The sequence below is a fragment of the Rhinolophus sinicus genome, chromosome 14, assembly GCF_057876585.1.
Source record: "Rhinolophus sinicus isolate RSI-liver-muscle chromosome 14, RSI-T2T, whole genome shotgun sequence".
NCBI lineage: Eukaryota > Metazoa > Chordata > Mammalia > Chiroptera > Rhinolophidae > Rhinolophus > Rhinolophus sinicus.
The window spans coordinates 13,935,266-13,947,536 of record NC_142514.1 but is presented as its reverse complement, the minus strand read 5'-3'; the positions used below and the strand labels follow the sequence as shown (position 1 = coordinate 13,947,536).

The window sequence follows — 12,271 nt, the reverse complement described above, 5'->3', positions numbered from 1 at the left end:
AATAAACTACAAATACATATATTATTAACCTGTTAAAAATGCATAGAGAAAAGTTCAAAAGGGTCTTCGCCAGCCATTATCCCAGTGTCATGTAGGTAATTTTAATTCTGTTTTGGCTTATTTGTATTTTCTGCCTTGTTTGAATGACAAGAAAGGAATACTGAAAGCTATGTTTTGACATGGGGATAAAATACTGTCCCGCCGTGTGCTCCCCCCGCCCCCCCCGCCCCCCTCCACCTCTGCAGGAGTATGAGGAGCGCCTGGCCCGGCTGAGGGCGGACTATGAGGCAGAGCAGGAGTCCAGGGCCCGGCTGGAGGAGGACATCACTGCCATGCGCAACTCCTACGACGTGAAGCTGTCCACGCTGGAGGAGAGCCTGCGCAAGGAGACAGGTGGGCGCCTGCTTTCTTCCTCGTTTTACTCACTGACGTGTATAGAGCACTTTCGATGTACCAGGAGCAGTTCTATTTACTCCTCACTGCAGCCCAGCGATGTAGGTACCACCATTACTCTCATTTTATAAAAAATTGAGTCACAGAGAGGGTAAGTAATTCGCCCCTGGTCACACAGCTGGCAAAGTGGAGTCAGGATTTGAACCTAGAGCCAGTGTTCTTACACACAGCACTGCGTCATGACGCCTTGGCCACAGGCTGGGCCCCAGCCCTAGGCCAGCTTAGGGTTGTGACGTATCCCCACGTTTCATGGCTAAGTCTCTTCCCCGAGTTTCCGCATTTTCTACAGTCTCCTCTCACTTTTGAGTCCACTTGTTACCAAAGCAACCACATCCCATAATAAGCATTGAATCATTAGCGAGAACTTTAAACTTCCTAGAAGTTTTTGTCTTCTTTTTGACATTCTAGAATGTTCCATCGCACCGCTATCATTCAGACACCTGTGCTGCCAAACCCAGTGCTCACGCAAACATGGTGAAATCCATCTTGTTATGATGACGCTATTGCTCATGTGATCGGTACTATTTATTGGGCATTGCTGTGTGCCAGGTACCGGGTAGGTGCTTCACTGAGCTCCCTCAGAGAGGCAGGACTCACTGAATCCTCATGTTGCAAGTGTGCAAACCAAGGATTGGAGAGGTTCAGGCCACTGATCTAGGGAGTGGATGTCCTCTTGCGACAAAGGGAACATCTGGTCTTGTCTCAGGGGCGCCCAGGACACAAGCAGCAAAGAGGAGGATGAGATGTAAAGGAGGTGGCCTAATGCCCATGAGCTGGGCGCACTAAGGAGGCCTGTGGGATCGTAGCCCCATCCAGGCCGGCAGGAAGGGGCCACTCTTGGTGTAGACCCAGGCAAAGAGGGAGGGGCAGGTCCTAGCATTTTCTTCAGTGTTCCTTCCAGTCCAGTTTGCATGTTAGTTCTCTGAGTGATTTTATTTGATGTCTCTAACATTTATCTGTAACCTTCATTGAGCTCCCGTGTGTCTAGCATATCCTATGGACAACAGCCCTGAGCTGGGCACTCCAGTAGGGGCCCCTTGGGGTCTTGGGGGTGAAATCTGCTCAGGAGCTCTCAGCCTTGGAGGCAGTAAGACCTGCATGCAGCTTGCTTGCTTGTTAAGAGCAGTTCCAAGACGGTATTAAGAGCCTAACACGTAAGCTAAGGAGGTCAGAGAATAGTAAGATCATGGTGGTGGTCAGGGAAGGCTTCCTGGAAGAGGTGGTAGAAGACAGGATTTGAGTTCTGATGGAGAGAGGGCAGTGGGGCAGAGATGGGAAGCCAGTATCTTGGGAGTCTTGGAGGCTTGACTCTTCAGCTGATCTCCTGGGCACAGTGGGCTTGGGGCCAGCTTCCAGGAAAGGATCCCCTTGTTCTAACCTTTAAAAAACCATTTGCAGAGGCTGTCATGAACGCAGAAGTCTTCTACAATGACAACGTCATGTTCAGAGCCAAGTTTGCCAACAGATCTGAGTATTCATCTACTTTCCGGTACAAGAAACCTGAGGTCTACTCCATAATCGACACTCCACTCAGTGAGGACGTCTCCAACACTGAGGTGCCTTCCCAGTTTGAGGACCTGCCCAAGGTGAAGACCTCCAAGTCTGAGATTTCTTTTGGGTCTGATGAGTCATCCACACTCGAAGAAACCTCCATGTCTGAGGCTTTCACGGGGCTCACGGAGCCCTCCAACCTGGAGCTGTCTTCTGTGCCTGAGGTGGAGGCCAAGAGCAAATACTTCCTGGATGGGGATTTCAGCCAGGAATCCTTCCTGGAGGAGGAGCCCCAGGTGATGCCCCTGGAGCTGCTACCAGGCCTGCATGACCCGTTTGCCGAGGTGGAAGCCAAGCTGGCCAGGCTCTCCTCCACCGTGGCTGGGGCAGACGTACCCCAGGCAGACGTACCCAAGGTCCCCACACAGGTACCTGACGTCATGCATATGGCACGCAGAAATTCAGTGGGTGGAGCTCGGCTGGGGTCATGGAGGTCATTGGGCGTTCACAGGGGTCTAACCTCTGTGGCTCCGGCACCACCTCCACAGTGGCTCTGGCTTGGTGGCCGGCTTAGGGTACTAGTATTCAGGGGTCTGGGAAAGAGAAGCTCTGCTAAATGCTCTGCAAATCAACAGGAAAGTTGGGATGGAGATACAAGGCTATGCCAGGTGGGCACCTGTTCTGCTGACAGAAGGACACCTCACAAGAGTTTACTGAGTTGCCATGGTTACACTGAGTTTCCAGGCCTGAGAGAGCTGGAGGAGGCTTTGGTCAACCCTCATGCTCGCGCAGTCTCAGAGCAGGGAGCTGAGCTCGGGATCTACAGGAATCCAGCTATGGTCAGGAACCACCCAGGGATCCTGCCATTCTGTTCTGCCTCCATCCTGCCCCTTTGTCAGTCTTCTCCCTTTTCAACCCTGTTTTTTTAATGTTTAAATTTCTTTTCCTCTTTTCTTCCCTCTCCTCTTCCCTCCCCTCCCTTCCCCTCCCTTCCCCTGCCCTCCCCACCCCTCCCCTCCCCTCCTCTCCCCTCCCCTCCCTTCCCTTCCCCTCCCCTCCCCTCCTTTCCCCTCCCCTCCCCTCCCCTCTCTGCCTTTTCCCCACCATTCCTCTCCTCTTGCCTTGCCTGTGTGTTTGTATGTAAAGAGCACAGGCCTTTGAATCAGACAGACTGGGTCCAGGTCCCAGCTATACCACTCAGTTATGTGACCTTGGGCAGTCACCTTTCTGGGCCTCAGTTTCCTCGTCTAAAATGGGGCCGACGCATGCTTCACATGGGGCAATGCAGGTAATGCCCCTGGAACATAGCAGGTGCTCAGAACGTGCCCTGTTTTCCTCTCTCTCCTGTTTCCTCTTTTCCCTGTTCTCTCTCGTCATCTCATCACCCCTCCTCCCCGCCCCTTCTCTCCACAGTGACAGGTAGAAGGAGGTGGTAGGGTTGGGGAATGGAAGGGGAGGGTAGGGGCGGGGCAGCAGAGGCTGATTTTAGCCCAACCATCCTTCTTCCTCTCCCCACCCATTCTCCTGCAAGCAGCCTTCCCTGACAGCTGTCCTGGAGGCCAGTGACCTCAGGTCTGATGCTGAGGTGGACGGCGACCTCCCTCCTGAGCCTGTGAGTACCCCTGCGCTGGCCCTCTGTGTGGTGGAATGACTCCCAGGCACCCGCGTCTTCCTGTGACACTCCACTTGTCCCTCCCTCTCTGGGCCTCAGTTTCCTCATCCATAAAGTGGGAGCAACAACCCCAGCCCTCCCCCAGCTTATCAGAGAGAGCCCATTGCAAGACAGTGGACAAAGTGGAGAAACTTTCATGTCTCTTATTGTTGGTAAATAAGAGGCCACTGTTCTCCAGTGATTTTCCAGCTTTCCTCAGCCTTGGGACCTTTGTCTAACGCCTGGCAGCCCAGTGTGTGCCGTGGGTGAGGGCTGCAGGGAGCAGCTAGGGTCCCTGGGGGCATTATCAGGGAATCCCCCAAGAGCAAGGGGGGTACATTTTGAACACTGGTGCTCTCAGACCCCCACCCTTTTCTGTTCTGCTTAAGAAAGCACAACAGGCCACAGGGATTGACAGGAAGCCTTTAAATTTACTCCCATTTTTGAAGAAAGAAAACTGTCCTCCAGCCTCTGGACCTGATCACTGGGTAGGACTTGGCACCCTGCAAGTTCTTAGTAGACGGCAGGTGGGTTGGCCAGGAGAGCCCTGGCTATAAGGTGACATTGAGATAGGGCCCATGCAGGAAGAGGGGGCCGGGGAGAGCAAGTGCCAAAGTCCTTTCGCTGGAAAGGTCTTGACTTTCTCAGCAACAGAAACCAAGGCCAGAGAAACAGCAGGGTGGATGGGGTGGGGGGTGGGAAAGGGGAGGCAGGGAGCAGGCACGGAGGGCATAGCAGGGCACGGGGGGAACTGGATTTTACTGCGCCTGCAGTGGGAATCTGTGAAGGGCTGTGATCAGGAAGGACTGTCATCAATTTATACTTAAAGAAAATTGCCCTGCCCCCCCCCCCCCCCCCCCCCCCCCCGTGAAGCCTGGAAGGGGTGGGAGAGGGAGCTGGGAGACTGCTGCAGGTGGAAACGGTGGCAGTAGGAACTTGTTGGGTGCATGTTTGTATAACTGGGTGTCGCTGAGACAGAGGTGATCCTGGATGCAAGGGCTGTAATGCCCCCGTGTAGGATGGAGGCCGCTGTGAGCTCGTGTCCAGGTCTGGCCGCCCTGCCTCAACCTCGGTTTCTGTTTATGCTCAGGAGGTTGACCTGGGCCCAGGAGCGGCCAAAGAGGTGGTGATGACAGCAGAGCCTGGCATGAAGACCGAGGCTGAGGCCCAGCCCCTGCCTGCCATGACAAGTTCCAAAAGGGACAGTGCGGGTGTGGAGGCGGTAGTGCTGACTGATGACCTAATGCCCATCGTGGACCAGCAGCAGGTCCTCGCCCGGTAAGTGCTGCAGCTCGGGGCAGGAGGGAGCTATGCCCTGGCTGTGGAGGTAGAGGTGCCATAGATTTTTGCAGACCCCCCACTGAGGCCTTACCTAGCTCTTCCTCCTGACGTGGCTGAGGGGGCCCTGATCCCCTCCCCAGGAGCAGTGGGGCAGGTGCGGTGCTAGACTCAGCCAGACGGGCGGGGCTCTGCTTTGGGAGCTGTACAGGTGCCACCAGATCCCAGCAGGTGCCTGCTCTGGGACAGAGTGAAGGACTGTTGCCACCTGGCTTGTGCAGGGCTTACAGTTTAGGTTTTGGGAATCCCAGGGCGGGGTGACACAGGCTTTCCTCAGGTCCCAGCCCAGTCTCCGTGTCCTCCCTGATGGAAGACTTGCTCCGCCTAGGAGAAGCCACCCACTCCCCCCCCCGCCACACACACACACACACACACACACACAGGCTGAGGCCACCTGGGGAGCTGGGCTTTCCTCGCTAGCTGTGCAGCTTTGTGCAGGTCGCTTAACATTTCTGACACTTGGATCTCACTTCTGTGAACGAGAATAATGTCAGGTCCACCTCCATGATGAAGTCAGCCCCATGGCCAGGGCTCCAGCCTCCTCCCAGTCTCCCAGTCCACAGGTCAAACGTTAACTGAGCAACTACCGTGCACTGGGCCCCAGGACACAAGGATGAATGAGATGCCGCCTTGTCCTTCAAGGGGCCTCATGGTCCAGGAGGGAGGCAGGTCCACAAGGTCCGGGGGAGCCAGTGTACCTGCAGTGAGTGGGCTGTGCGGTCGGCTGCCTGCTTCCTGGCTGCCTCCACTACCTAGCTCTGCTGCCTGGGGCTGATGTGAAACCTCTCAGCCTTAGCTGTTCATCTACAAAGTTGGGTATAGTCGGAGTTCCAGCTTCAGACGCTTGTCGTGAGGGTTAAATGAGACAGTGCCTGCAGAGGTGGCAGCCCAGCGTTGGGCACACAGAAATGCTCGGCACGTGTTGTGGCAGCTGTTATGATGAGGTCTGGACTGCGGTCAGGGAAGGCTTCACAGAACAGGGGACACCTGAATACGGTTTGCACGACAGATGCCCCAGGCGTGGCATTTGAGATGCAGGGCAGAGCCAAGGTGGTACAGAGGCGTGGAGGGAGGAAGCAGCCTGAGTGTTTGGAGAAGTACAAGCAGTGAGTTAAATTAAAGCCAGAGTGAGTGAGGGGTAATGCGGTGCAGAGGGAGGTGAGATAGAGAGGCCTTATGTGCCCCCTGGGCTTCCTCCTGATAGGATTTTAAGCAGAGCAGTGACTTGGACAGGTCTCCCTCTGCCCTGGCCGCCATCCAGCTTAGTGCCCAGCTGCTTGGTTAGCACAGTACCATCCTTTCCTTGAGCACCATCTGCCGTTCTGAACCTCGTCTTGCCTTCAGTTATAAGCGCTTTACATCCCTTTGGGTGAAGCAGCATCTCAAATGCTTTATTAGAAAGTGAGGAGTTCCACACAAGCCTTTCTTTGTGGTTATTTAACACTTGCACCTTTAAAGGTCAAAACTCTAAGCATTTTTGAGCATTTTGGATATAAATATTTTTTAAAATATATTGTACATGTCCGTGCCTGATTAAACATTGTGCACTGAATGTATTTTTTAAATTGAGGTATAATGGACATAAAACTTTGTATTAGTTTCAGGTGTACAATATAATGATTTGGTATTTGTATACATTGGGAAATGATCACCGCAATAAACTTGTTACCATCTGTTGCCATACGTAGTTACAAAAGCTTTTTTTGTCTTGTGATGAGATCTTTTAAGATCTATTTGCTTAGAAACTTTCAAGTATGCAATACAGTATTATTAACTATAGTCAACATGCAGTACATTACATCCCCAGGACTTATTTATTTTATAACTGGAAGTTTGTACCTTTTGACCCCCTTCACCCATTTCACCAATTGCCAGGCCCCCGATGTCTGGCAACCACCAATGCGTTCTCTGTAGCTATGAGCTTGGTTTGTTTTTGTTTTGCCTTTCAGATTCACACATAAGTGAGGGCAGATAGTGTCTGTCTTTCTCTGTCTGACTTCATTCACTTAGTGTAATGCCCTCAAGGGCGCTGAGTGTATGGACCGTTTTCACAGCCCAGGGCTAGTCCAGTCATGCAGGTTGCCTGGGGGTGCAGCCTGCCCTGCTGGCCACTGTCATTACTGGGAGGAGGGTGGCGGGTGGGTTAGCTCTGGGTCCACAGAGACATTGTCACCCTTCCTGTCGGGCAGAGCCACCGCTGAGGTTGAGGGCACGGGCTTGGAGTTGGGCAGATGTGGTAGGAACCCTGGCTGTGACCCTGAGCCCATGGCCTCACCTCTCTGAGCCTCAGTTTACATCTCTGTGAAGTGGGCCTGTGGGAAGGATTCCGTGAGCTTATGCTGACAGCCAGCGCCCAGCGATGGGCAGGTGCTGTCATGTTTGCCTTCTCCTCCATGCCGGCAGTTTGCAGCTGCTGGAGCAGCAGGTGGTTGGTGGGGAGCAGGCCAAGAACAAGGACCTGAAGGAGAAGCACAGGCGGCGGAAGCGCTACGCAGACGAGCGCCGGAAGCAGCTGGTGACGGCCCTGCAGAACTCGGACGAGGACAGCGGGGAGTGGGTGCTGCTCACCGTCTACGACTCCATCCAGGAGGAAGTGAGGGCCAAGAGCAAGCTGCTGGAGAAGATGCAGCAGAAGGTGAGGCCCTGCGTTTAGCAGCCGGCCCCCGCTTGCCCCGCCCCCACACCTGCCAGCGCCTACTGTGTGCCACGCGCTGTTGTGGGAGCCGTCACAATGACAGATGTGTGTCTGCTGCCTGGAGCTTGCTTTCTAGTGGGAGTGTGCGTGTGTGTGTGTGTGTGTGTGTGTGTGTGTGTGTGAAATAACAAAACAAGCAAGAGAATATCGGAGTGATAGCACTATGAAGAGACATTAGCAAGGGGAGGCGGCTTTATTTTTGCACTTTTTTTGAAGTGCAAATGCCAGAATCACAAAGGCACCACTTAATCATTTCCACAAAGTAAAGGCACCATGAAACTGGCACCCACATGGAGGCACTGAGGGTTAACAGAACCCCAGAAGCTCCTGGGGCCACGTTAGGTGGGGGGACAGGGCATTCTCATGGAGGTGGTGGCTTCTAAGGTGGGACCTGAAAGGTCAGAAAGAACGGGCCCTGTGATGACCTGAAGGAAGAGCTTTCGGGGCTGCGAAGGGCCAGTGCCAAGAATGAGGTCAGTGGTTCTGGGAACAGAAGGGTGGCAACCGGCTGAGCGTCCGGAGTGAGGCAACAGCACAGAGACTGAGACCCGTCTCTGTGACAATCACTGAAGCTTCCTTTGGAGCACCCTCAGGTGCTCTGCTCCCCGTCATGTCCCCCGTGTCCCTCCCCAACACTGGCAACCAAAGGATCTTGCCAAACCATAACGCTGATACTTTTTTCCTCCTTAAACCTCTTTAGTTTTATCTTTTCTTGGCTATTTTCATGCCTTTTCTTAATACCCCATGTTACGTTTTCAGTAGAATTCATTCTTCCTTGGATATCTTGTCATTCAGCCTCCACATCTACGTTTTAAAGTAATTCTTTCCTGAGTTCAGTTCGTGTCCTACGTCGCACCATCTTCATTTGGGTCCACTTCTGTTTCACGTGTTTATATTTCTCACTTGAAGTTTTCATGTCTGTGACTAACTTGTTGAAGGAAATTTATTCACGGTGGGCTATCGGGCTATGATCTTAATCTGTTGGGTTCTGTGAACCTGTGCTTTGGGGAGAATTTTCTTCTGCTGAAATGTATTGATTTCCATGTGCTGGTTCTCATAGTAGCTTTGATTAGATACATCTGCTCTCTTCTGTTTGTTTTGTAATGTCTTGGCTTTCTGCACTTCCAATAACAACTGAATGCAGAGGTGAAGGTTTGGGGTGGGGGGGCACTTACTAGGTTTCTCCAGTCAAGGGCACACTCTTCTGTTCATATAGCAAGGTACAGTCCTAAATAGAGTTCTTTATTCATTCCCTATTGCTGCCTAAAACAACACAGATTTATTTGTTTACAGTTCTGTAGGTCAAAGTCTAGGTACAGTGTGGCTGCTTCCTCTGCGTAGGATTCTGCAAGGCTGAAATCAAGGTGCTGGCAGGGCTGCACTTTTTTCTGGAAATTCCAGGGGAGAATCCATTTCTAGGTTCTGGGCAGAATTTTGTGCCATGTGGTTACAGGGCTGAGGTTCCCGTCTCCTTGCTGGCTGTTGATCACGGTCTTTCTCAGTTTCTGGACGCAGCCTGCACTTCTGTTTTAAAGTCCGTTGGTTAACAACCTTAATTCCATTTGCAAAGTCCTTCTTGCCAGGTAAGATAATTTATTCATGGGCATAATGCCAGGGGGGAGAATCACGGGGACAACAATCTAGCTTTCCAAAAGTTTTTCTCCATCTCCTTCTTCTTCTTCTTTTTTGGTGGGAGGAGGTCAGTGTGTCTTTTGCTATTTTCTCGTTTCTGAAGGACTTTTAATTTCCACTTCAAGGGCTCCCCCCCATCTGAATGCTCTCCAAATGTCCTCCGGAAGCAATGCCGCACAGAGACGAATCCCTTGGGTCGTGCTCACATTCCAGGCTCTTCCATCAGTTTCCCAGTATCTGATCTGTTTTCAGTATTTTCCCACTCAGAGTGGGGCTTTCTTTTTGGGGGAGTGACTTTGTCTGCCTTCTGTCCATCACCTTGCCCTCCCTCTTCCATGCTTTGTGGCTCATCTCCCCTGTGCGGTGGGCACGGGAGCTGTGTGTTGGATTTACACGTAATTCGAAACTTCTGGTCTTCTTTGTCTCCTTGTCAGTAGGCTGGGCTGAGGACGACTTTATTTTTTTCTCCTTGTTCTTGTGTGTTTTATTTTGGAGGATTTCTCTAGAGAGATTCAGATTTAGGTAGCTGCCATTATCTTCAGGTACCCAGAACTCAGTGTATTTTTTTTTTAAATATAAGGAGATATGTGGTGTGTGTCTACACATTCCCCCCACCACACACACACACACACATATCCTCCCCCTTCTTGGATAAAAGTAGCTACAATACACACTTTCCTCCACCCAGCTTTTTTTCATATAATGCTATATCCTGAAGACCACTCCATAAGCAGTATCCAGAGGTGTTCTTTTTTTTTTTTTAATTTATTGGGGTGACAATTGTTAGTAAAATTACATAGATTTCAGGTGTACAATTCTGTAATACATCATCTATAAATCCCATTGTGTGTTCACCAGGAGTCAGTTCTCCTTCCATCACCATATATTGGATCCCCCTCACCCTCATCTCCCACCCCCACCCCCCTTACCCAGAGGTGTTCTTCCTTCCTTCTGAAAGCTGCCTAGTGCAGCACTGTGAGGCCGTGTCGTTGTTCATCCACTCAGTCTCCTCTTGGTGGACATTTGGGTGGTTTCCAATCTTTTGCTACCGTCAGGAGCATTGTAGCGAATAGCTTGTGCATACCACTTTTGTACTTTTTGTGGGTTTCTTAGTGTTAATTCCTCCCACTGGGATTGCTGGGACAAAGAATAAATATATATGTGACTGTGCTGGATATTGCCGACTTTCCCTCCATGGGTTGTATCCGTTTGCATTTCTACTAGCATACATGTATGTGTTTTCTCAGCCTCACCAACAGAGTATATTGAAAAGAATTTTGGATATTTGGCATTCTGATAGATGAGAAATAGTATCTCCGTGTAGCTTTTTTTAAAAAAAACCATTTTTATTGACATATAATATTGTGTCAGGTATACAACATAATGATTCGATATTTGTATATATTGTGAAATGATCACCACAATGAGTCTAGTTAACATCCATCAACACACATCGTTATAATATTTTTCTTGTGATAAGAACGTCTAAGATCTACTCTCTTAGCAACTTTCAAATGTACAATGCAGCTTTATTAACGATAGTCACCATACGGTACATTTCCAGGACTTATTTATTTTATAACTCAGTGTAGCTTTAATTTGCGTTTTTCTTACTGTGAGCAAGATTGAACATTTTTGTCATTTTTGGGGGACATTTGCAGGTTTTTCTTTCTGAACTGTGTTCACATCTTTTGCTCATTTTTCTGTTCGGGTTGTGGTTCTTTTTCTTCTCTACTTGGAGGAGCTCTTTATATCAGGAATATTATGATTTATATTAGGAATATTAACTCTTGGTCTGTGATATGTCGAAAATATTTTTTTCCAGTTTGTCATTTTTACTATGCTTAATGGTATTTTTGCCATACGAAATTTTTTTTAACTTTATTTTGTCAAATTGATCGATGTTTTTATTATTGCATATAGATTTTGAGTCATAGTTGAGAAAGTTCACTCGTTTTCTCCCAGAACTTATATGGTGTTTTTCTTTTTTTTCTTTTTTTTAAAATTTAACTCTTTGATCCATTTGGAATTTAGCCTCATGTATGTGTGAGGAGCTAAGTCAGTGTTATCTTTTGCACATGTTTCTCAACACCATTTTTCATACAGTCCATTCTTCTCCACTGACTTCACATGCTGCTTTTATTGTATGCTCAATTTCTCTAAGCATTTAGATTTATTTCTGGATTTTTCCATTCATTTTTCTTGCTCTGTCTATTCATGTACCAGTGCAAGCCGCTTTGTTTAAAATTCAGAGGCTTTATAATATGTTTTACAATCTCATAGGGCTAATCCTCTCTCAATGATTTTCTTCACCAGATTTTTCCTGGATATTCTTTTTCTTTTCAAATAAACTTAATAAACAATTGGCCTAGCTAAAAAGAAAAAAATGATGGAATTTTGGGGGAATCATTATATTTATAAATTAGCTTGGAGTACTGATACCTTTATGAGGTTTGATTTTCCTGTCCAGGAACACATATGGTATATCCGTCTATTTGTTCAAGTCAATTTTCGTGTCACTCAGGAGTGTTTTATAAATTTCCTCATGTAGGTTTTGGACATATCTGATTAGTTTTACATATAGGTGTTTTGTTTTATTGCTTTCCTCTGTGGAGTATCCTCTTCCATTATATCTTCTAACTGGATTTCATCTGTAAAATGAAGGCTATTGGTTTTAAAAAGTATTTTTAAAAATCATTGTGAAATAGAAGAGAACACTTTTTAACTCATTCTATGGGGCCAATATAACCTGATACCCAAACCAGACAAAGACATAACAGTAAACCTACAGACTAATATTTCTTGTGAACATAGATACAAAATGCTCTACAACATACTAGCAAACCAAATCTAACAAAATATAAAAAAGGAGTGTAAACCATGAAGTAGGATTTATCCGAGGAATGCAAAGTTGGTTTAGCATCCAGAAGTCAATTAATGTAATACATGATGTCAATAGAATAAAGGACAAAAACTACTTGATCATCTTTTTTTTACCCCCGGAACATAAT

At 48.7% G+C, this 12,271-nt stretch overlaps 1 protein-coding gene across 4 annotated transcripts in view; it reads left to right on the top strand.

The window, feature by feature from the left end:
- The window catches only part of KIF17 (kinesin family member 17), a 42,605-nt gene that overhangs the window by 21,364 nt on the left and 8,970 nt on the right, over positions 1-12,271 (top strand). For all 4 annotated transcript variants that reach the window (XM_088790321.1, XM_088790322.1, XM_088790324.1 and 1 more), the window contains exons 7-11: positions 246-393; positions 1,852-2,372; positions 3,479-3,556; positions 4,686-4,873; positions 7,337-7,568. In XM_088790321.1, the coding sequence (XP_088646447.1) occupies positions 246-393; positions 1,852-2,372; positions 3,479-3,556; positions 4,686-4,873; positions 7,337-7,568 (1,167 nt within the window). The remainder of the gene's footprint in view (positions 1-245; positions 394-1,851; positions 2,373-3,478; positions 3,557-4,685; positions 4,874-7,336; positions 7,569-12,271) is intronic.